At 40.7% G+C, this 26,240-nt stretch overlaps 1 protein-coding gene across 1 annotated transcript in view; it reads left to right on the top strand.

The window, feature by feature from the left end:
• tenm1 (teneurin transmembrane protein 1) overlaps positions 1–26,240 on the top strand; it is a 171,899-nt gene that overhangs the window by 49,056 nt on the left and 96,603 nt on the right. The window contains exon 5 of the mRNA XM_078261227.1: positions 18,819–18,992. Coding sequence (XP_078117353.1) covers positions 18,819–18,992 — 174 coding nt within the window. The remainder of the gene's footprint in view (positions 1–18,818; positions 18,993–26,240) is intronic.

The raw sequence follows: 26,240 nt of genomic DNA, 5'->3' as shown, positions 1-26,240 counted from the left end.
CTGTTTCCAGCCTCATTTATAATGATTTGCTAGTTTTCTTTGTCTTATGTAATAGTAAGATAAATATCTTTAGGTTTTGAAGTGTTGGTCGGACTGAAAACCAATATGATTTCATTACCTTGCGCTTTTTTACCCGTTATTTTATTGCATCTTATAGACCAAATGATTAATGGATTGATCAAGGGAATTATAGATTAATAGATAATAACAATAGTGCTACATGTTAGTATTCACATTAATAGCCACAACTTCTCCCATGTCTTCATCTTTCTTTATCCTCCTGTATTGTCAGTGTGATACTGCAGATACTTCTAACTTAATTAAGACATTTGCAACATGAAAAAAAAAAAAGGCCTTTACAGTAGTGCCAAATTGGAGCCCAACATTTCAGAATGCTGGAGATGCTCCCTTCCTTGGTGAAAATGATCTCAACACAGCTGTTGTATTTGGCTGAATCTTCATCTCTTCTCATGACGCTCAGCCAAACTTCTCACTTTTTGCTGCAGTTTTCCGGACTATGACTCACTATGTAACGGAGCTAGTTACTAAGTGGAGGCGCAGCGTGACCGCTTGGGTAACAGCGAGGTCCTTGCAACAGAATCTTGAACGCATGTCTTAATAATTTAATAAACACATCCGACATTGATGATTTGTAGCAAATCCTCATTTCTTTGACAGTTTGGAACCAGTTCTTTGAACTCGCCCTCAAATCATTGCCAGTCCTTTAAGCTCTTTGTGCAAGTTATGTGACTTGTTTATTCATTTGGGGGAAAGTAACCCAGCAAATAATGAGGCAATAATATTAAGGTTTCCAATTAGCACAATGACAGGAAGATGCATGATTGCAGAGATAAGGCAGTGCCTAAGTGATTGCTGTGTACTGTATGCTCCCTGTTGTGATTAGCTAAGGCAGTCCTCTCTTTCTTTACTGGCCTCTTTGCTCTCCTCCCATACCCCCTGGTGTTGCAGGGGCTGTGAATAGCTTTGTTAATTTGTTTATCTCCCAACGTCCCCCTCCCTCCTGCAGTCGTAGCTTGTTATTAAGCACAACGCGGCCATCAGATATGAGGAGCAGGCATTATGATAGCGAACGGGGCATTTAAGGAGAGATAGAGGACAGATTAAGATTGCATCTGTAATCTTAAAGAATATTGCTTCTGACACTACCAGTAACACATTTTCTATTTTAAGCCTCATTTAAGTTCCACCTCTGTAAAAAACTGCCTACTATTGCTCTATCATGCAGTCAAATAAAAGGTAATTAGAGTATTTTCTGCATTCATTTCTGGCTTGCTTGTTTTAAACTGTTACAAACCTCGGTTGTTGAATCAAATATGAGCCGAGGGCGGGATGTGTCAGTTATGAAAGATAATCATCTCTATGGAAACAGGGAGAAGCTTCTGACGCAAGTGAAATGAGCAAGTCAAAAGCACCCTGCAATCAAATAATCACCTCTAAATCCCATTTCAGTCACTTGCACACGCAGGGACACAGCCAGTGTACACTTTCAGCTAAGAGCTTCTTTATAGTTCTGTTGTGCAATACGTGCTGCTTCAGGGGTCCTGGTGGTTTCATAAAGAACCAAATGAGTCGTTAGTGGCTTTAAGTTCATTACTTTCACGCTATTTCTTTCAGTAAATCTGCTTACACAGTTTGATGGCAAATCAAAGCATCTGCCTTAAAAAGTTAGCTATTATTCACAGGGGTCAAACTCAGTACAGCCTCTGACTGAACTCACAAGAAAACAAGATAGTGTGTGTGCCTGTGTGTTTATTAGAGCTGCACAACTAATGATTATTTCCATTATCAATAAATCTGCTGATTGTTTTCTTGATTGGTTTCCTCAGAGCCTGAGGCAATAGCTTTAAATGTCTTGTTTTGTCCATAAACCTGTCAAAACCCCTACAATATTCAGTTCACTATACTGTAAGACAAAGCAGCAGATCCATTTTGAAAGCTGCAGCAAATATGTGATGTTTCCGCTTGAAAACGTACACAAATGATTTATTATCAAAATAATTGTATGTATTTTCGCGTCGACACACTAATTGATTTATCAGCTAATTGCTTTGGTTTGAATGTTTATGTAATGTCTAGCTTACAATAGTGCTGGAATGATTTTGTCAGTTAATGAATTGACACAAAGGAATTGATCGATGAACTAATGGTGAGTCATTTATAAAGCAAAAATGTCAAACATGTTCTGCTATCAGATTCTTAAATGTGGTAATTTATAGTTTTTTTTGTTAGTTTTTTTAAATATGATTGTTTTTGGTCTGTTGGACAAAACAAGCACATTTGAAAAAGAAATTTCTTTTTACATTTTAGAAATTATAATTGATTAATTTATTAATCAACAAATGCATTCATTATATATATATATATATATATATATATATATATATATATATATATATATATATATATATATATATATATGTCGATTTACTTGCAGCCCCACAAATAAACTATATGCTTGGTGGCTAGAAGTGAATAAGAGTACTTAAGTCTTGATCTGGATTTCTCCTCCAAACGTCCTAGCCGGCCTGGTCTGTCTCAAAGCTCCAGGATGATTATAGCTTATCAAGAAGCGCTTCTATTCCACCCTGGCTAACAAATTGAGAAATTACAACTGAAAAGCACAGGCCAACCGTACATTACAACAAGAAGACATTTACTCTGACATACACTCACATTTATTTATTTTTTTTTTTTTTTTATTGCATTTTTTTCAAAACACAAAACACAGAACAGCTCAGACACGACGGGAAAAGAAAAAAAACACAGGATGTGGGCATGTGGATACAGTAAATAGAAAATGATTATGAAAGTAAAAATGAATAACAGAGCATTTTCCATCCAGCCTCCCCCTCCCAGCATTCTGCAGCAAGGCAAAGCAGGGTCCAGATGAGAATCAATACAGAGCATATAAACATAGCAAGGCTACAAGGCGCTCATCAGACAGTGGGCACTTAAAACCAAGTCACAAAGACAGGCTAGGCTGGTCTAGAAAATCCACAAAGCAAGGACAATGACATTGTGGGCCCAATATGCTGCAAGTAAGGGTCCCAGACCTCATGACCTCATGAAAGGCATCTATTTTGGAGTGAAGCAAGCATGTGACGTATTCACTAGGAATACAGTCCATAACAATGTTGTGCCATGATTGTCTTGTTGGAGCAGCAGGTTTGATCCAGAAGAGTAGAATGTTCTTTCTAGCAGCAAAAGTCCTTATATTGAAAAGTCTCCTGTGCTTACTATCAGTGATCCGCCCCTTCGGGAGACCAAGTATCAGGCTCAAAGGGTCCATCTGTATTGGGACACCAAAGATAGCAGTCACACACACTCACATTTAACAACAATATGTATGACTATAATGATCTGTGGAGACCTTGGTGCATCATTATTAGACAGGATTCCTTCCTCTATTTCCTGTCAGGAACTCAGGAAACATGTAACAACAGCAACACTGCAAGACACAACCACAGAACTACTGTACATACAGCAAAGCCTTGTTAAATTCTTTTTTCATAGACAATTAACCAAAACATGCAGACAGAAAGGTAACAGCTAAAATGCTGAAGCTAAAGGTAGCGACAAAGCTAAAATTTGCAAATAATATCAAATAAGCCACCTACCTTGTATCATTTTGGGGAGTCAAAATGTGTGACCACAGACAGCACAGATGTAACACGATGGGAAATGTAACTGTTTTTACTCTCTGAGCTGCTCTATCTGCTGACAGTCGTATAAGAGGTTATAGGGTGTAAACACCGGCCTTTGCATGTTTGCTACAGCCGCCTGTCACCATTGCTGTGCTAATGTGACTACGCATGACAGCAAGCAGGATCTGTCCGCGTACACAGACAGTATGAGTCTGTAGTTACCTGTATTTGACAGAAATCTATGCATTTACCTATTATTTCTGACAATTTGATAAACCCCAATTAACAAAACTGGTTAAACAAATAATATTGATATTAATCACCAGGAGAGTCAGTATACAGCCTGACTCTGGAGATAAAACTGAGATCAGCTCTTATATTCAAGTTTATGTTCGACTGGTTCAGTGGTTGTTTTGTAAATTGTTCTTAAACACATTAAGAGAGGATTTGAATTGCTATTTTTTGTTCTCAGTTCTTACCATTTTGGTGCTGGTGATTTTTCTTTGAGGCTGGCTAAAACCTCTTGGGGGGAGGGGGGACGCCAAAAATTCCTCTATGCAAGAAAAACCCTGAATGAGAGTGCCAGTGAGCCAGCATGCACGATACCAGGACCCTAACATCAAAACCACTAAATGGAATTCAGCCTTTATTTAATTACAGTATTGACACCTGTGCTTCTTCTACTGTGGAGATAGTGAAAAAGGCCTATTGGCTATTGACAGTGATGGATTTTATACAACATTCTCAATCCTTATTGGGAGGTGGACAATTGACAAACTAAGAAAAGCAGTGGAGCAACATACTTTACCTCTACATTTCAATATTGTATAAATATCAATTGTTGCAGTAAAAGTGCAATGGCACACAAAAAAAGCTTTTTTTTCCTAGAATAATATAAGTGGAATGGCCACAGTTGTTGGTGGCCCCCCAACATAACAAACCTAAATAGTTGTGCTTGCTGTACAGTTTCAAATTGATAGGTATTTAATGTCATAAATAAACCGCAGCTGAAAACTTAAATAACAGACATACTGAATTAGGAGCAAAGAGTTGGTTTTTTTGGCTGTCCTCTACCAACTAACCCCGTTAATAGATGCAAATGGTTCAGTCCACACCTGCTGCTAAGACCACGACTGTATTGACTTGATTACCTTTTATATACTGTCTATGTTGATTACCAAGGGGGTAAGCTTCTCCTCACAACGCGTAAAAAGAGCTTCTAATATCCTTCAATGGTCTCCGTCCAGAGCAACGGGATCTGTTGGTCCATTCTATATACAGTCTATGTTGATTACCCATAGTAGATTGTTTGTTGAATTAGCTAGCTAACGTGCGTGTTTAGCTTTTATTACACATCCATGCTGGCGTTAACTGCATCGATGTAGCATTACGGTTATTTCAAATGAAAGGCTGCTAGTTAGCAAGCAAATACAAAAGAGAAGAGGAGGGAAATGTTTCTGTCAGAGAAAGGGTGAGTTACTAGCTAAAGTAACGTTACAAAATGGTCATCTGCTTTAAGCTAGCACTGATACTTAACAGTGACGCAGTTTTGTTGAGTGTGCTCAGGATCTTGGTGCAACACATGTTCATTGTTTACATCTGGATTTGGTATGTTTCTAGACCCAGGCAGGAAGCCCAAGAAGCAGTTTTAGAAAGCAAAAAAAACAATTAGGTTTTAATTACTTCTACACATAACTAAGAAATCGCTTCAAATTGTGTATGGAGGGTGAAGGGGGGGAACAATTGTGAGTTAATTTATATTTGAAAGGTGTAAGGCTCAGAATTTAATATAATTTATATTTGAGTTAATTTACTAGAAATGTATTTACAATGTTTAGTCAGTTAATCATTTACATATTTATGTTACACAAGTATTAGTTACATATTTACATGTTTACATATTTAACACAGTCAGGATATTCTGTTGAATCTGCCTCTCTGATTCCCTCACGTTTATCTCAGTCTAAGTTCTCGCTTCTGATTGGTTGGTTCAGTCACTTTTGGAAGGTCCAAACAAGGAAGTGTTGTTGTTGTGAGCAAGGGGGTAAGCTTCGCTTCAGAGCTCGAATCTCCTATGGCGCCATTTTGATGCTACAAAGTGATCACCCGCCGTTAGCATTCCATTGACTGCCATTCATTATGACGTCACTTTGACAGAGAATAACTTTACATCTGAAGAGTTTAAAGACTCTATTTGTCCGTTGTTTATATCTAAAGAAACACGACAATGTATAAAAGGCTCCATTACCTTGTAGCTCACGTTATGGCTCCGTAGCAGACGTTTTTATAACAATAGGCTAACGATTGGGTCATAACCACGAGACTTCCTGTCTCATAGTAGAGGAGTTACCGTATAGTACAGGAGAAGCTCTCAGGCAGTTTGGACTTCCATTAGCTGTTTAAGTGTAATTACTAATGTTAACTATCATTTTAGTGATCAATAATGAGCCTGTGTCTATGTTATCTCCTTACATATACCTACGCTCTCCGTCTCTGCTAGATTGGGAATGATTGAGATTTCTCTTGGCACAGCTACCAGAAGACTTCCAACTTTCAGACAGGTTGCTCACGTCACATCTACGTCTTCAAGCTCAGTTGGAGGCTGCTCAGTAACGCTCAGCGCTCACCGGAAAAGTGCTTCTAATATCCTTCACTGGTCTCCGTCCAGAGCAACGGGATCTGTTGGTCCATTCTCATATACAGTCTATGGTTGTGAGTGGCGTTCAGTAAAGTACCACTTGAGAAAGTCACCCGTCTCCATCCTGCTGTTTATTCTCATAAAGAGTGATCCACCACCACATACCGAACCCTCACGTTACACTAACATTAGTTGGTTCATCACACTGGCTCACCCAAATGCAGTTCATTCACGTTTCAGACATACTGCCAAGTCGGTTGACTAAATCTGGCCCTCAACATCACTAGCAGCTGTTATATAAACTGGAGAGCTGAAACTGAGGAAAGTAGCTGATTCCTGCTCAAAGTGTTGCGAGATTTGCTGCACAGGCTCATCTTTGAAATAAAAGCGCTCAAGGGCTCTGACAAGTTTTTAAATCTAGTGACAAAGTTGTAAACACCGGAGAAGAGTAGAGGAGTGTAGCGATGAGGGTCAATGTAGGCTGAATTTATAGCAGTATATATGTTTACAAAAAGTGCTTATATTATCAGATGGTATGTCCACTTTAGACTAAAGTGTACAGCTTGATGTGAGAAACGTTGAGACATTATGACAGAGAGGGCAGCAGCAGATCCCCTACCATTTGATGAAGTCTGGTGAAGACATGAGACAAGGTGAGCCCATAACTAGTGGCTCCTAAAAGTGAAATAAAATGTGTGACTGTTTCGACAAGGTAGTGACCTTTTATGAGGGAATATAATAAGCCTACATCCTGTCTCAGCTATCGTCAAGTTACAGTATGTCATAAGAAGACTTTAACAACAGGTTTAGACTCAAGAATCACTCGATGGAACCATTCAGCAACTGCTGCAATGGTTCCATCAAGTGATTCTACAGTATAGGAATAGACTTTTTAGATATATTTTTTTTTTAGATATTTTGACTTGTGATCCAGCACTGCTTCTAACTCTAATGCCGGCTAGCTCTGTCCATCTTCAGCACCAGTGCTCCTGGCTCTTATTATAATGTTTTAGGAAACACATACTACAGCACTTCTTTCAGAATAGAGATGGAAAAACATGAATATTGGTGGTTCCAGTGAGACAGCTTTACCTTTTTTTCCTTTTAGCTGGAAAGTAGCATCAGAAATAGTACAGTATAATGTATATTTTAACAAATTATTTTTTTATAATTAGCCTAGATTTCAGTCTTTATGTGCAAAGTAATTTAGAAAATTTATCCAACAGAAACTCTTTGGTCTGAATTTTTAGTCTACCGATGGACAGGGGCGGACTGGGACAAAAGATTTGGCCATGGCAATTCGTCCCTTACTGGCCCAATTTCAGACGGGCACATTATTTGCTTTATAATTGCAAAAACCAGACTTGCGATAGTTTATGGCACCAGAAGCATAAGGCGCACTTACAGGCTTTCATAATTAAATAATACACACAATTCATAAAACCTTAAAATAAACTACAATGGCACAATATAATGTAAATGCTTGCATATTTAAAACATTATTACATACTTAAACACCCAAGACACCAAAATACGAAGACATAGCGGACCAGACGCAAGCTTCTTTTTTGAAAAGTAGAAGCCTGACGGCAGCAAACAGGAGGCTCCAGGCTGCAGCCGTACAGTCTTGCATATTTTTGTATCTATCTTTCAAATGTATCTCCTATATTAACCCGGGGTTTGTTAGAAACACTGTTGTTTTTGCACAGTACCTTTTGAAAAGATGCCTGGAAGTCTGGAATGTGTCTGGGGACACTAGCTGTTGAACTATGACCATTCATTGCACTTTATTATGTTGTTTATGTTATTATGTTTTGTATGTCTTGTTATGACATTTTGATATTTTTCAAATATTTTAATAAGGAAGTTCATGTTTCAAGTTTAAGTACATGGGATCTTAGAAAATCCTTTTTTTTTTTTTTAACCATGGTAGCAAAATTGGCATCGAGAATCATGTTATTTCACTGGTATTGGCACCGACTACTGCATTTTTGGTATTGTGACACCCCTACTTCTGGCATTTGCCAGAACTGCCAGATTGCCAGTCTGCCTATGCTGATGTGAAGGTAACCTGATGCGCCAGATGGTTTGTTAACACAGACCTTTCTGAGAACCCTTTATTGGAAACTGTTTGGAAGATACCTGGCAGGTAATTGGATGAACCATCTGTCTATCATGTCCGCCATTGTTGTTTTGAACAAACAGTTGTTGCTGTCACACACCTAAACCACGCCCGTAGCTGTCAGTAGCTCCTTAGCAAAGACTGTGAGTAAATCCATGTGGAAGAAAATAAAAGGTTAGTCCAAGTCTAAATTGAAAAAGCTCAAATGTGCTGATTCACTCTGCTGAAGATCTGCTACTTTTGTTGAGTCTGAGCTGCGCCCCAAAGAGACAGCACAATCTGCAGGCCGTCGCACACATACTGTACCATACTTTGTGATGGCTGTACTGAGTAGGTAAATATGCTTCACAAAATTTAGTTTAGTGACGATCAGTTCCGGATGCTAGGTGGTAGAGAGCACAGTATTATGAATGCAAAATTGTGGAAACTAACGGACTGAGATAATAATAACCTCAGTGGAGCGAACAGTAACAGTGGGGATTGCAGTCTGTTCTGATAGCATGTGGGGGGCAAAAGTCCATTGATTATGTACAGAGGGACAGCTAAATCCGGTGATGGCTATTGGGATGAAGCTGCTGAGGTGTTACTAGTGAAATGTTACTTTCTCCAACGTGGCATCATGACTTCGCGTAAACATACACGCCACTTTCCTAAAGCCAAGTGGCGTGTTATCGCGAGGCTACGGTTGGTTTTAACGTCACACGCGGGGGAAAAGAAGAACTGGGTTGGGTTTAGAAAAAGAAAAACGTGGTAAGGAAACAACACACGTGGAAAATGAAGGAAACATAACACACGGGACATGATCCCCGCTCTCCTGGGTGAAAGTCCTGTGTCTTACCCATCCACCCCCCCGACCAACCTCCCTACACGGATTTTTCGCCCTTTCATACTACTCGCTACGGCGTCAATTCACACGCAATCGCAAGGTAATGTAAGTCAATGGAGGACAAACGGCGTTGATGAACACGCTGAAAAACGAGTGTGCGTCTTGATAACACGCCAATAACGGCATACCAATTGGCGTGTCATACATACACAACTTCATAAGATCAGTCTGCTTTCTCCCAAAGAAAATGTTTTTGAGCAGGTGACCGCTGTTTGTCTGGAGTCAGCGGCCACCTCTTCATTGTGCAGCTCTGCAAAGGAGAGCAACAGGCAACCAATTATCTACACAGCAATGCCGAGTGGGTGATATTGGCCGGAAACAGCTTGTTTCCAGTAGGGCCTGGAAACTAAGACTCGTTGTATTAGGAGCAGCACAGTTCAGTTGGACACAAAACTGCTGTCGCACACAGGGACTCAATCAGAATACAGCAGTTGTGCCGTGTTCTGCACTGTGTATTGGCATTATTCTCTTTGTCTCAACAGATATTTTCAATCTGTACCATAATTATAGCTCAAGCTAAGAGGGCTTTCACCTTTGATTCACTATTACTCCTTTCCCACTGGCCAAAAAAACCCACTTACACCCACTAACATCTGGCTTTTGTCTGCAGTTGTAAAGGTTACAATTGGCATTCACTACCACTACAAATTACTCCTCAGTAGGCTCGGGTATTTATGGGCTCCGATCAGCAGGGCAAAAATAAGAGAGACATAGGGCTGCAACTATCAATTATTTATATTGTTGATTAATCTGTTGATTACTTTCTCAATTAATCGATTAGTTGGTCTATCAAATGTCAAAAAATGTACTGTATAGAGGAGTAAACATACTAAAAAATATTCACATTTAGGAAACTGGAATCAAAGAATTCATACTTTTCTTTAATAAAAAATCACACTCAAATATTTAATTAATTATCAAAATAGCTGCCGATTAATTTAATAGCTGACGCCTAATAGATACTATTTACTATTACCTTGACTACTGTTGATGAGATTAATCGAATCATCTTTGCAGCTCTGGACAAAAGTGCTTAAAACAGTATATTCATACAGCTTTTACTAGGCTCGGATGTTAAATTAGTCAGCAGTACGTTTGAAAGAGAGACACAATAAAATAAAAAAATAAGTAATTGATATAAAAAAGAAGTAACGTTAATCACCGTAACATTGTCATTAGCCTCCATGCTGCTTTCTACTGTTTACTAACACTATGTAGTAAGATTAGCATGTCTTTTGGAGAATAGTGTGTGTGTGTGTGTGTGTGTGTGTGTGTGTGTGTGTGTGTGTGTGTGTGTGTGTGTGTGTGTGTGTGTCACACACACAAACCTGCACTCTCCACCACCGTCTCCTGATCACGTCCAAAGGTCCTTATCCCTCCTCTGCTTCATTGTGTGAGTGTGTGTTTGTGTTTAGGGTACTGTGTGTGTGTGTATATGTACTATATACTTAGGGCTCGTTATTTAGTTTCTAGTTCTCAAAAAACGAAAGAAGATCTGACAGTTTATTGGTGTTAATTTGGATTGTTAAACCAGATGTGATTTTTTTAAATACTTGTTTAGAATAACTCTGGTAACCAGCAACACATTTGTGTTTCTTTTTCATTTTTCTTAACTTTCTAATTCATGAAAGCATTTTCTGATCTTGTTTACTGTAAACTGTATCTGTGTTGTTGAGTGTTCTTGCAGCAAGTAAACAACTATATTTTGGGTGCATGAGGACAGAAATAGTTAAGGTTAAATTGGGTGCGTGTGTGTGTGTGTGCTCCTCACCCCCAGCGTCTTTCAGCCAGCTGCTTCATGCCTCATTGGGGTCTGTATTGATTGGTCCAGTTTCTCTTTGTTTTCGGTCCTCTATTTTGGTCGTCTGATGCAGCTCTAAGAAACCTGCTGGCCTTTGCTAAAACTGCCCTAACAGCTACATGAGCCTTTGGTAAAATTGCTTTAAACAGACTCTGGTCAGAAAGTTCTGAATGTCGAGAGAGCCCTTTGGTAAAATGTCTCCAGAAGGTCAGAGAGGCTGCAATGAAAAAGCCTCAATAGCTCCAATAGTTCACCAGGCAAGTACATGCTCACACGCATGCACACGGACATTCATGGCAAGTCACACTCACACTTTTTTCTTCTTTCTCGTTCGCTCACACACACAAAAATCCAGTCACATACGCACAAACACACAGGGATTGAGCTGTGTATGACTGAGCTGCAGTTGTGAGTCGCTATTTGTCTGCAGTGTTAAAGCTCTCAGTGGTGGTTGGTGGTGACTGCCGGAGGGGAATCTAACATGGCGCTGATCCCCTGCACATTCAACACAACACTATTCTATCTGTTGTGACATGACTCAGCTTTTAGAAAAGGGCCAGATCACTAAGACAGCGTGTGGGAGACAGACAGGGAGAGTGAGAGAGAGACTCTGACGGAAAGGGAGAGGGGGAGTGATTAGAAATGAAAGAAGAACAGAGAAATGTGTGAAGCAGAACGCTCTGATCTGTTGGACTTGGTGTACCGTCGCTACCGTGACTAACGAGATGACGGCGACAGCAAGTTTCACTGGCAAATAAACACCAGGATATACAGCAAAGTTCATCATTCAAGATGGGAGAAGTGTGTCACCTCCTCCGCTCTTTCTTTATCCCTCTTTTTCGCCATTTTATCCCTTTATACAAACAGGACTTCCCATTCCAGATTAGCAAGGTCACTTCGATTGATCAGTAGACCTAAAGGTTAGACAAGACATTGCCAAGTGAGGCTCTGCCGCTGCTCTGCCACTTGCACACAAGCAAATGTCAGCAGACGCACACTCATGGACACAAACAATACACACTTAAACAGTCATGACAGTGGTATTAGTAGCTTTCAAGGGGTTGGTGGAGGGGAGTAAGAAATACACTTTAGCACCTCTTGTCTGTCAGAGTGGAGCAAGGGCCGACAGGCGAAAAGGCAGGAGGACAAGCAGACCCCCAGGCTCTCCGTATCTATTCTAACGTTGTCTTAGACACACATTTGTTTTATTGGCTCTGAAGTCCTTCTCCTTCACTCCTCCTTCACACTTGTTTTCCCCATTTGTCTCTCCCCTTCTTTCCTACTCCCCTCTCTCCATCTCCCTGTGTCTTTTATCTCCCTCTGCCCTTCTTTCCCTCTCTGCCTTTCTTTCTCCCATCCCTCAGAAGTTGTGTCTTAGCCAGAGGCTGACACAGCCATGCAGAACTTGGATGAGAAATTGCTTTTACTGTACATGCTAAACTACACACTAAATTGAATGACTGATGCTCTTGAAAGTGTTTGCTGCCGGGCAAAGCCAGCTGTAGTCTTTGGTTGTCAGATGGAATATAGTCGGCGATTTGCCATGTGTATGAGTGAAAAAGAACTCGGCAATCAAGCCTGGGTGTGTTTCCGCTGCTGCGAGAGTATTGATAAATCATTTTTAACTGACTGCAGTGCTACCTTAGCTGTAATGGTTATCAATAAGACAGTATATTCACAGTCAATCCAACCCATTGTGTCCTGCAGCCCAACCCAGCACTGTTATAAACCCCAGATAACTGCACAAAGTGTGTAACACAGGCATTAAACAGGAATACACACACGCGCACACACACACACACACACAGTTTTGTTTCTCTATCTCCTACTCTTTCTCCCACCACGAGTGTGAAATCTAATCATCACTGGAGCCCACAATCATTTCTATCTAATCTGGAGACACACACATGCCTGACAACAACAATAGCAGCAACTGCAAGCTAACATTATCTCTGCTTCCACTGGCCTTTTGCGTTTGCTTTTAAAACCTGCCTATCTGGAAATAATGCTGAAGATAATTTAGTGTTTCAGAGTTACCATTTATTGCAATCACAATAAAAATCCATACGTCATTGCATTTCAGCTGTTTGTGTACAAGAGCCGTATAGAGAGGTTGTTATCTCAGCAGCCTTGCTTACTCTATCCACACATTTCCAACAGCTTGGTTTCTTCAGTTACAACTCTTGCTTTTCTCCACGCTAGTTTAAGTAAGCCTGAAAAAGCCACATCAAGCACCTCATTATACTACTACTTTAACTGCCTCAGTTTCTTCCTCATCGCTGTGCTGTTCCCCTCAGCCTGCCACATCTTCCACGCACATATCGGCGGGGTAGCCAACAGCGAGGGTACAGTACAGAAACCCCTTTACAGCTGTGCAGTCCTATTACCTCTGGCAGTCATCTCACTGTCACACTGATCAATGATTCATGTGTGCGAGAACCTCAGCCTGTTAGCTCGCTGCACTGCTGCTCGCTGTCGCCACTGCTCCTGCTGGTGCTCCTGTTATAATGACTGGACTCTCTCAGAGTCCCTCTCTAACATGTGATGGTTATGTGCATTTTTGCTAGAGCGCAGGAGAGAAAGATGGACACTTGGAGAGAGATGGATAGACAGACAGGGGAAAAAGAGAGTGAGAGTGAGGGTTCATGCTGAGCACATGCTGCTCGCATAACTGACTGCATGCTGTGTCGTAGTGTGTGTCTGTGTGAGTGTGCCCACACAAAGGATAAAAAATTTATCAAATCCTATAAGCAAAAGAGTTAAGAAGTGAGTGGACCTGCTGATTCCAGAGGTAGTTTTTACTACTGTACTGGACTGCGTTCTTTTAATGATGTTCTAAATGTTCCGAAACCATAACGCACGTTTCCATTCACTTATCTTAATGTGCATTTTGAAGTATCGCATTAGAAAAGCTGTATGCAAATGGCAACATTTGATACAACTTCAATTTGCTACAACTGCAATTGACACGATTCACGATATTGAAGATCATTTTTGTATCATTATTCTCATTTTCATTGAATAAATTTAAAATAAATTCAAATGATAATGTGATTTTTGTGAGGATCTGTACCAAACAAAGGTTTTTGTCTTTAGTTTAGTAGTGTAGGATAGGATTTGTAGGCCGGGACATCTCTGCAGCACAAATTCAGAATGGTTTGACACATATTTTGGCTTTAACAAATGTTGCGATTTGGATATTACACTATTTCACATTGCGATTTCGATAAAATTGCAATTAATTGTGCAATTGTTTAAATAGCAACCTCTACTTCTTCTACACTGTTTACAGGCAGCTTACAGCCATGGGTAGCCTATAGCGCCAACTTGTGCTGAAACTACGCTGTAGCCTAGTTTATTCTCCAAACCTGTTGATGGAAATGCTAATTCACATTTCTTTTTTGTGACATTTCAAAAGTTTGCTTAAAATTTGCTTGACAATTGAATGGAAACACAGCTATAGAAACACCTGGCGCACTGGTTAAGACAGATACCTTAACTGCAACGTCCCCAGTTTGACTTCTTCTGGACTTGTTAGTTATACCCTCTTTGTCTTCTAGTTTCCTGTCTGTTTCTATACAATCAATTGACACAAAAAACAAGGAAACAGAAACACCAGAGTTTCCTGGATAATTTAACAGTACCCTGCTACCATATGTTCATCATCAGTTTTATTATTTCAACTTTGATTCTGAGGAATCATGTCCTTTCCATCATTTTGGTATAGTAGATGGCTCTAAATACTACGATACCCATGGTCCTTAGCAAATTCAGAACACTTTGTTGTTGCAATTGGGAACGAAACATTGTGTGCCATAGTTGCTAAATTCATTTAACTTTAACCCAGAATGTGACAGAAAATCTCCTTAAAGGAATAGTTCGAAATTTTAGGAAATGTATTGTCTTGTCTCTTATAGGGGCAAACAATATAGAAGTTGTAATACATTCTATATTTGAGATAGTATGTTTACATGCTGCATATTCTTAAACAAATTACATTTCATGCAAATGACCACAACCTCATATACTGCAAAGTAGGGGGAAGGATAGTATCCCAGCATAGAAATACTGTTTGGTTGCTGGGACGCAATGGGACAGTAACGTTACTGATTTAAAACCGTTTTCCAGGTTATTGGGGGTGCATACCGCTCAAAACCAATATGAAAAAAGTAGCTAGTAATGTTCACTCAGCATTTTGTTTTGTTGTTAAACTGTGTGTAAAATGAGCAGTGACGTTAAATCACCCTACGGTATTTACGGTACCCTCTATGTTCTGGATGGTTTTAAGGTAACGGTCGGTAGCTAACATTAGCAGATAAGCCCATATAAGATAAGATAACCCCCCCCCCAAAAAAAAAGCACATGTAGACCGGTTGGGCATACTCCCAGGCTCCCTCCAGGATCCTTGCGAGGGTAAAGCTCTGGTCCGTTGTTAGGTGGAGGGATTATATCTCCAACCTGGCCTGGGAACGCCACGGGATCCCCCAGTCAGAGCTGGTTAATGTGGCTCGGGAAAGGGAAGTTTGGGGTCCCCTGCTGGAGCTGCTACCCCCGCGACCCGATACTGGATAAGCGGACAAAGATGGATGGATGGATGGATGCTTGGGAGTTGTAATTGACTTCTCTACGTACATTTTGATGTATACATGCTTGTATGTTTGAACTTTTATCAAACCAGACTAACGCAGTTGCTCGTTTGACAAAATAATCCAAGCTCATTAGCTTTTTCTTCATCTTATGACAATATATCTTATAATATAGCTTTATGACAACTGAACTAACTCTCTAACTGTCCACCTAGAAAAAGCTATAAAGTGGACATTGAGCTAGGATTCAAATTTTGTTTCGAAAGTCAATAATTAATCTTCACAGTCAGCGGTTGCTCACATTTGCACTGTTGCAACCAGGAAAGTTTCAAGCCCATCCAAGCCTCGGAAGAGCTCCAACTATGCAACATTCCATATCCAACTGCTAGCTAACTGCAGCAAATTAATGAGACTGTTGGTTGTGGAATCTTAGACGTAAAAAAAAAACACCCTTACTTTAACTGTATTCAAATGTAAGCCTTGGTCCTGTCCTTGCCTGTGGCTCCATAAGTACTCAGTTTTTAAATACCCAGAATTAACTCGGTAAAGTGAAGAACAACAAATATGCCATCAATACTCTTGATATTGCCGTGAGGACATCAGCTCCTTAAAAGTACAAGAGCATACACACACACCTGCACTCTCCACCACCATCCTCTCCTCATCATGTCCGCAGGTCCTTATCCCTCCTCCGCTTCAGTGTGTGTGTGTGTGTGTGTGTGTGTGTGTGTGTGTGTGTGTGTGTGTGTGTGTGTGCTCTGTGGCCCTAGATGCTAAGTGTTCTTGCAAAAGGTCAACAGCCATAAAACGAGAGTGAGAGAGATGCTGATGAGCAGGAGAAGGAGAAGTATGGTCTGAGGGTCTTTTAAGGAGGGATGGAGCGGTGAAGAGGAGAAGATAGGAGAGCCAGTGAGGACTGACGCTAGTAGAGAGAGTCATTACTGGAGTGGGTAACACTTGGCTAACAGAGGTGAGGGGGGGGTGGGGAGGTGCACCGGAGAATAAAGAGAGAAAGAAAAGCAATCCAGATGAGAGGAAGTGAGGAAAGAATGGAGCATGAGAGACTGAATGGTGGAAATGCTAAATGTATGAGTTTGGGAATAACTTGTCATCACTCCCCTTACAGACTCATTTATGAAACTGTGATAGGTTGTTCCACTCCACTGTGTAATATATTGAGGTACAAACAGTGGTGATGCATACAGTACAAACCTACATTTGTAGGTGCAACACTATATTTCATGTTTAATTCTAATAAAGGTGAGTTGATAATGGGCTTTAGTTTAAAGGAAATTTCTGCCGGATTGTCTCTAAATCTATCATTGTTGAATAAAATGAGATTCATCAACATGTCTTTCTGTGCATTTCTCTCCACCTGCTCTGCTTGCAGTACCAGACAAGCAGAAGGGATTTTGCTGGAGACTAAAGCCATGAAATTGAATGTACAAGGCAGATCACTTGGGTTACTGTTTGTCATACTTTTTTCCCCCGTCTTTTTAATGAGTCATCACAACTAATTTCACAGCGATGTGTTAATGAGAAAATCCCTCACACTGCATCTTTCTTAAATGAAAATAAGAAAACTACAGTGATGGAAAGAAATAGATTTTGAAAAGAGTGACTTGTACCCACACTGATGTGGAGAATCTGTATGTGTCCATGTCTGGTCTCGTCACAGGCTGACAGTTCAATTAGTCTGAACTAAATGATGCATGACGTCTCCCTTGTGGCCCTAGTAATCGTCCGTGTTCTGCTTAGAAGAGCCCATATTGTGCATGAATAGATAGCTAAACCAACAGTGGCTAAGGCTAGTCAGAAGTTGAAATGTATGATTTGCTGATCCCCATAGATGCCAGAGTGGAGCATGGGACCATATTGGCTTCAACTCTCAGAGCTCATCATAGATTAGCTTTGCACAGAAAATAGTTACTTTTTTCTGTGCTTCTGAAACTTAAAGTGACTGCAAAGGGCTTTGAACTATCTGGAGTTTTAATTAGGTATTCCTCATCAGCTAGGGATCAAGTGTGGGCGAGCGTGTAGGCGTGACTGCATGCATGCATACATGAAACTAGCAGGTACATTTAAGTGCTTGTGTGAGTGTGCTATGATTGTGTTGGTCATGCCGTATAATTGTGGATTTGTTTTTCTAAGCAGCCATTTTGTGCGAGCGTTGTCGGGCGTGTGTCAAGTGCTTTTTTTTCTGGGTGTCGGCAATCAGCAGACAGAAGACAGATAGTGAAGATGTTTGAAGTCGTTAGAAGTTCCTTACCTTGATCTGCATTCAGCAGCCATCCTCTGACTGCCACCAGCGCAAAGTAACTTTTTGATTTGAGTTTGCTTTTGTTTGATGTTCTGAATGTGTCAAAGGAGAAAAAAAACCTGCGATGATTTATTTTATTTGCTTTGTTCTTCACATCAGGAAAGGGGCATTACCTTTTTAGATTCCTTTACTAATACTATGTTGGAGTATAATCTCACATGATCACAGGAACCTGATGATTGGTCAGAGGATGGTGAATGTTTTACTGAACATTTTATTGACAGCCTTGCAAGACGCTAATTCATTTCATTAATGGCCAGGTGTTAGTTGTTTTTATTTAACAGCATGCTGGATTGTTGTCCTAGTAAACAGTTTTATGAGTGGGAGGGGGAATCCAGTATCCTATCCTCCCATACCCTTTGTTATTTAAAAGGCCCATATGGATTGTGAATCGGCAGCAGCTTCATAGCATCATTAGTCATGCATAAAAGACTGTTAGCGCTTTAATACCAGCCCTGGGCTCAGGCTCTGAAGATCTGCCTTAATTGCCCCCCTCCCCCGCCACGTTCTGCGTTCATGTACACATGTGCATATACTGGACGTGTGTGTGTGTGTGTGTGTGTGTGTGTGTGTGTGTGTGTGTGTGTGTGTGTGTGTGTGTGTGTGTGTGTGTGTGTGTGTATTTGCTAATTGTCCACTGCTTTGCTGGGCACTAATAAGCACAGAAACTGAGTGAGAACTCTAAGATAGGCATTGAAGAAGATTCAGACACACCTCTCGGAATGCCTTGACTAATGATCTTGTGTGTGTGTGTGTGTGTGTGTGTGTGTGTGTGTGTGTGTGTGTGTGTGTGTGTGTAGCGGTCCACCTGTTAGGTCTGACCTGGCATCTGCGGCACGGCGAGAGCCAGCTGTATGAGAACGGCCTGAGCTCGGCGGACCATCAACAGGATGACCGCAGCAAAACCAGACCTACTAGCTCCATCCACCTGCTGGACACACTCAACCCTGAAAACACACACGCTGGTGACAGAGGTAAGCTGACACACACACATACAGCATACACCGTAATAACAGATGTTCTGTACTCAACTATTGACCGGATTTGGCCGTCAGTAACAAGAAAGCAAATGTAATACAGCAATTTGCAGTTTCGTGATTATTAAATGTATTGAATGAACATTGGCTTAAAGCATTTCACACACTTTAACTGTGCTCTGCTGCTTTCATTTTGTATTTGTGACATTTTAAAAGCAATAAGGCAAGTGTGCAGTTAAACCAGTGGGGTGTTTTATAAAGCAAGGTTAACAGTTAAACCAGTCTAATTTCAGTAAGTCATGTTTATTTCCAGGAAATTCTGTTTGATAATGTAGGTTGAAATAAGTCTGACCTACAGTAAGTTACCATGGAAAGTGGTAACTTTTCCATCAGGCTTTTTGACGATTGCTTTTTCTTGAAATTGATCAAATTTTTACATGAGATGCCTTTACTGCTTAATTAAAGTCCGAGGTCATATCTTGTTCAGTCTCAAAGGGCAACTCTCCTGATTTTTAACATCAAAGTATGTTTACGTTTCTTGGCCATCACTGCATATGTGAAAAAAGTTGTATAGAGTCTTTTGTGGCTGCACAGTCTGATAAATCGCCTCAAGTGATGAAATTAAAAATAGTTTGGGTGTAGAGTTAGATAGAAGTGAGCCTACCAGACCTCTGTAGCCTGCTTCCCATCTCTGCTTGAGGCTAGCAGCTCGAGGCTACATTAGCCACTAACTAACTTCTGTTTTGTCTGTAAAGTATAAATTATCACCCCATTCTGTGTTACATCTTCTTAGTCAACTTCATTCCAACGTACTACCACTAGTGTTACATTTATTTCTGGAATGCGTAGTCAATAAACCTCATTAATATTAACTTATACCTACTTTCTGAGTTTTAAAAAAAAGCACAAATTATCAATTATTTTGACTAACAATTAAAATCAGAGGATGTTGAGTGGATCACAGACTGGTATATGTCAACGTTTAGTCAGGAAACAAATCAATTCTCAAATTTCAAATCTTCAAATGCTATAAAATTGAATAAAACCCCCACAACTCAATAATGATCCAATCCTTCATTCTACTTGCAAAAAGCGTTGTATGGAACCATCCATGTTATTTTTGAGGCAATTTGGTTTTAAGTAACCTATATTTCTGATACAGAAATTTTGAAAACGGGTCAAATTTGACCCGAGGACAACAGGAGGGTTAATGAAACAGGCTTTTCATAGTAAGCTCTGCTTTTCTCAGTACCTTTTATTAAACACCTGTGTGCCAAGACAACACACACACACACACACACACACACACACACACACACACACACACACACACACACACACAGAAAGGTTGGTTCAATTACATACATGTGGATACAGGTCACATACTATTTTCATTTCTATACTTGTCTTTGAATATAATTCTCATTGTACTTGTGTTTTTCTCTCTGCACACTTAATTAAATAGAAATCATCCAAGGACTCTCAAACATACAGGATTTAACAGAAGCACAATTATTGGAATAGAACGGTAGACTAGATTTTCCTCTTAAAATGTAAATAAGAGTATTTAAATATTATACAGTGGGGAGAACAAGTATTTGATACACAGCCGATTTTGCAGGTTTTCCTACTTACAAAGCATGTAGAGTTCTGTAATTGTTATCATAGGTACTCTTCAACTGTGAGAAATGGAATCTAAAACAAAAATCCAGAAAATCACATTGTATGATTTTTAAATAATTAATTTGCATTTTATTGCATGACATAAGTATTTGATCACCTACCAACCAGTAAGAATTCCGGCTCTCACAGACCTGTTAGTTTTTCTTTAAGAAGCCCTCCTGTTCTCCACTCATTACCTGTATTAACTGCACCTGTCCACACACTCAATCAAACAGACTCCAACCTCTCCACAATTGCCAAGACCAGAGAGCTGTGTAAGGACATCAGGGATAAAATTGTAGACCTTCACAAGGCTGGGATGGGCTACAGGACAATAGGCAAGCAGCTTGGTGAGAAGGCAACAACTGTTGGCGCAATTATTAGAAAATGGAAGAAGTTCAAGATGACGGTCAATCTCCCTCGGTCTGGGGCTCCATGCAACATCTCACCTCGTGGGGCATCAATGATCATGAGGAAGGTGAGGGATCAGCCCAGAACTACACGGCAGGACCTGGTCAATGACCTGAAGAGAGCTGGGACCACAGTCTCAAAGAAAACCATTAGTAACACACTACGCCATCATGAATTAAAATCCTGCAGCGCACGCAAGGTCCCCCTGCTCAAGCCAGCGCATGTCCAAGCCTGTCTGAAGATTGCCAATGACCACCTGGATGCTCCAGAGGAGGAATTGGAGAAGGTCATGTGGTCTGATGAGACAAAAATAGAGCTTTTTGGTCTAAACTCCACTCGCCGTGTTTGGAGAAAGAAGAAGGATTAGTACAACCCCAAGAACACCATCCCAACTGTGAAGCATGGAGGTGGAAACATCATTCTTTGGGGATGCTTTTCTGCAAAGGGGACAGGACGACTGCACCGTATTGAGGGGAGGATGGATGGAGCCATGTATCACGAGATCTTGGCCAACAACCTCCTTCCCTCAGTAAGAGCATTGAAGATGGGTTGTGGCTGAGTCTTCCAGCATGACAACGACCCGAAACACACAGCCAGGGCAACTAAGGAGTGGCTCCGTAAGAAGCATCTCAAGGTCCTGGAGTGGCCTAGCCAGTCTCCAGACCTGAACCCAATAGAAAATCTTTGGAGGGAGCTGAAAGTCCGTATTGCCCAGCGACAGCCCCGAAACCTGAAGGATCTGGAGAAGGTCTGTATGGAGGAGCGGGCCAAAATCCCTGCTGCAGTGTGTGCAAACCTGGTCAAGAACTACAGGAAACATATGATCTCTGTAATTACAAACAAAGGTTTCTGTACCAAATATTAAGTTCTGCTTTTCTGATGTAGCAAATACTTATGTCATGCAATAAAATGCTAATTAATTACTTAAAAATCATACAATGTGACTTTCTGGATTTTTGTTTTAGATTCCGTCACTCACAGTTGAAGAGTACCTATGATAAAAATTACAGACCCCTGCATGCTTTGTAAGTGGGAAAACCTGCAAAATCTGCAGTGTATCAAATACTTGTTCTCCCCAATGTAATTGGAACATGTTGAGACTGACTATATTTCTATTGGCATGAATTCCAATCAGTTTCTATTGCATTAGGACTCTGGCTTGCATACATAACACACTCGGCACAATGAATGTTCCAATAAGATAGAGAGACATCAGTCCAGAGATCAGCCTCGAACTGATTACTCATTTATTAGAAAGGCTAGGTAATTGGTTAATCATGTTCCCTCTTAGCCAGTACGTGACTGGAATAGCCTTTCTTCACTCGTGTCGTCTCTCAACTAGCCAGCGGAATTACTAACACCAATTTAACCCCATGACATGGGACATTAATTTTGAGTGTTCCAGGTCATGAAGTCAGGCAGGACACAGCAACCTTCACAGACTCACTCTGATGGATATTACATTGGATGGCGTTGGAGCCCATGTTCAGCACTAATAGAGGCAAACTGCAACCCGCTGCAATTTAGGCAACCTGGGACATCCCTAAAGCAACTATTCTTGATGAATCCTCACATTCTGAGGATTAACACTCTCATCAGTAGCTAAATCCTCCGATAGAGCGCGTAGGGGTCATGGAATTCACTTCCGAGTGTTGCGTCACAACAATCTATTGTTTCAACTCCTATTGCTTTATGTGCTTGATGGAAGCTGGGAAATCAAAATGGGCAAAGCTAAGCTGTTGGTGCAGGGGGCTCAGATTAATAAAATTGGCACGGTGGAGGTGGTCCCCCGGCAGAGGAGGGCCAGAGAGATTAGAGATTAGGCTGTAATCCAGTGTGGCAGATTATCACACTCATCCTGCTTTACCCATCACCTCTCACACCAAGAGACCACACAATCCCCTAGATTAGACAGCGAAGGATGGTGAGAGGAGGCTGCGGGGAATGGAAATGATAAAAACAGGACACGGTAGGATGAGGAAAGAGTGAGTGAGAGTGATGGGAGGAGAGATGAATGATTGATGGATACCAATGTACATAAAATATGTTTTAGGTATCTATCATAAAAGTGGCACATAATTTTCATGAAACAACTTATTAGCCATTTCCATGACTTTTGCCTACAACACAAAGAAACCAAGCAGTAAAAATTGTCTTTTTTTGTAATTCTGCAATCAATGATTTTATTCTTGATGCGCTGCTATAAACACAAGTACCAACATAGCAGCAGGAGCATAAAGATGGCTGAGGAGACTGATTGGAGGATAGTTATCAGTTTCTGCTTGTTTTGATATAAACTGATGACACAGTAGGGAGAGATGAAACGAGCTCAACGGAATGATTGGAAGGTGTTAATCTGCTTGTGTCTCTGTTCCTGTATTTTTAGTGTCGTTGTTGTTTTATGTCAACGTCAATGCCATTACGATTGGCTCTCTGTTTGATTTGTTGGCTCTTCGCCGAAATCCGGATCCCGTGCAGCAGAATTGTAATCTACCTTACGAGGCAGCTTGCAGCGCGGCATTAGAAACTAATTGACACGTTGTGTCATCTGTGTATGGCTAGTGTCTTGTCAAGCTGTGCGTGCTGTGTTTTATGTTCTTCATGCTATCTCTACTGCAGTTCCACAGATCACCAAGAGCCCTTCTTAGTCTTCCACACATAAAAGCCTCGCTTAATTAGTACTACATTAATTGCCACTCACCCCATGATAATCAACCTCAGGCTGATGTGCATGTGTGAAGGCACACGCACCAACACTTCAATCTTTCTCTTCCCTTCCCTTTACTCTATTTCTATATCTGACATGCATGCATACGAGCACGCGGACATGCCCACATATACAGCAAAATTCCTCTGGTGCAGATGAAAGCAGAAGTGCCCGGAGAAGAAATTTTCTGTCAGTGGAATTCCTGGCTTAATGAAGTACATTGAAGTTTGAGAATAATATTTCAGTCAACGTGGAACGCCGGATATAATAATGATATGAAATGATACAAACTGACATACAGTAGAGCGGCATATTGCCTCATTATAATGTGAAGATGATGAAACGGGGAGCCTGTGGAATGCCATCTGAGCCTATTCGATGGGTGTATGAAAGGAGAGTTAGTGCTGAATTGTTTTCACTCTATCTGATGGTGTGGTTAGAAATTGTGTGTAGATGGATGGAATGTGACACAGACAGAGAGGAGGGCTCTTAAAGAGCACATCAATATTCTAGACTGCGTGCAGAGCGAGTAGAGGGGAGAGAGGCTGAGCAGTGTGTATGTGTACAGAAGAGTGTGCATATTGCATGTATGTGGGAAAAGGAGCTGTTTGTGTATGTGCGTGTGTGTGTGTGTGTGTGTGTGTGTGTGTGCGTGCGCACGTCTGCTGGTGCATGTGTGCAAATGCAGATGGACTGGTCCCTGTTACACTGGTCTCATTGATTTTCTCACGCTGGGATACAGTCTCAGGATGTAACACACACACCCACATACACACAGGCACACACGCAGAGAAATTATAGATCATTTAGTGAACCCCCTGCTTGAGCGCCTCAAGTTGAGAAAGCCCAACAGCAGCAACATTTCTGTCTGCTACTCAGCCTGCATTCAAAACATGTCATCCAAATATAGCTGAAGAAATTAAACATAATTTCAGGCTGCAGTCAGTATTTACAGTGTAGATGACACATGTTATGGCAAGGCACAGGGCTTTGTCATGCTCACTCTTGACATTTGAGAGTTTTAGATCGATATCTTTGACTCTGACATCAAAGGCAAAAAAAAAAATCAAAGTCATTTATTATCTTCTTGGTAAACGGACTAACACTTCTTTTTGATGAAACAAATATTTACTATATTTTAGCCATAGTTTGGCCAAAAGGGGTTAAATGGGGTTTTCGGGTATTTGCACTTTGCTTGGGTATTTCCATTTTATGCTACCTCATACTGATACACACTACATAAAATGTTGTACTTTTTTACTCCACTACTGGCAACTGTTGCTACTAGTTACATAACACAGCAATACATAACACATCAATACATGGCATACATTTTTTTTAGATTGAACCAGTAGTTGAAATTAGTAATTTTTCCGCGTTGATGCATCAGTATTAACAACCTAATAATGTAGCATATAATAATATTATATATCACATGGGCCAGTTCTCTGCAGAAATAAGTACTTTTACTTGGAAACGTTAAGTGAATATGCTGATAATAAATCTTCTTTTACTTTGATGTTAAAGGCATGTCTTTTACTTGTAATAATGTTTTTATTTTTGCATTGTACTTCTCTATAACAGTTGTTCCCAACCTGTTGGTTGGGGTTCCAAAATAAGCATGAGGGATCTCAAGATGATAAAAAACACTGAATGAAAAACACATTTCTGATCATTTTTTCTGACTTAATTTTTAATTTTTATCTTAAAAAGAAAAAAAAATTCTTATGAAATACTGGATACTTCAGAGCTATTAAAAATCCTTAAAATTAAACAATGTAAGAAGGAAAATTCACTCTGTGGTAGAAATGCTCAAAGGTCAATACCACACTAAAGCTTGATTTATAGTTCTGGGTTGAATCTTCGCTGTAGGTTGTACATAGGGACGCGTAAATACTGACCCCACATCGTAGCCTACGCCGTAGCCTGACGTGCACTTTCCCAGAAATGTAACTGCATGTCGCAGACCGCAACAACTGTGATAGGTCTGCTTGGCCGTGGCGTGGTAGTGTCACATTTCTACTCTTTTTCGGCTGCTCCTTCTCTGTGAACAACATGAAATTGAGGAGAGGGTTAACTTTTCCTGCTACAGCTCTCCTCTGACCGTGGTCAGAAAGAACAGGTGAGACACTTTGTTTCTCCATCTCCACTACGTCTCCACAGACAAAGTCGGTACTCGGTCAGGAGCTACAGTAACCCCCGTCGCTCTCTCACTCACTCTACCACACACACACACACACACACTGACACTACGTTTTGGCTCTGCTACAACAAAGGACTGTGCTCCAGGTACAGAGCACTGTGAAGATTACAGTCATATCAGCAGCCGTTGCAGTTCAGTTTAGCTGACAAAAGGTGACTGTGAGCCAGGTAAAAGGCAACGTGAAGGTTGCAGATTAATTTTGGCGACAAAAGGTGAATCTCCTGTGGCGATAAGTCAAAGGTCCAATGTGTTGGGTACCCGT

The sequence above is a fragment of the Sander vitreus genome, chromosome 10 (genome assembly GCF_031162955.1).
Source record: "Sander vitreus isolate 19-12246 chromosome 10, sanVit1, whole genome shotgun sequence".
NCBI classification, from domain to species: Eukaryota; Metazoa; Chordata; class Actinopteri; order Perciformes; family Percidae; genus Sander; species Sander vitreus.
Note: the sequence above shows the minus strand (reverse complement) of the source record. Positions and strands in the feature narration are given on the sequence as shown.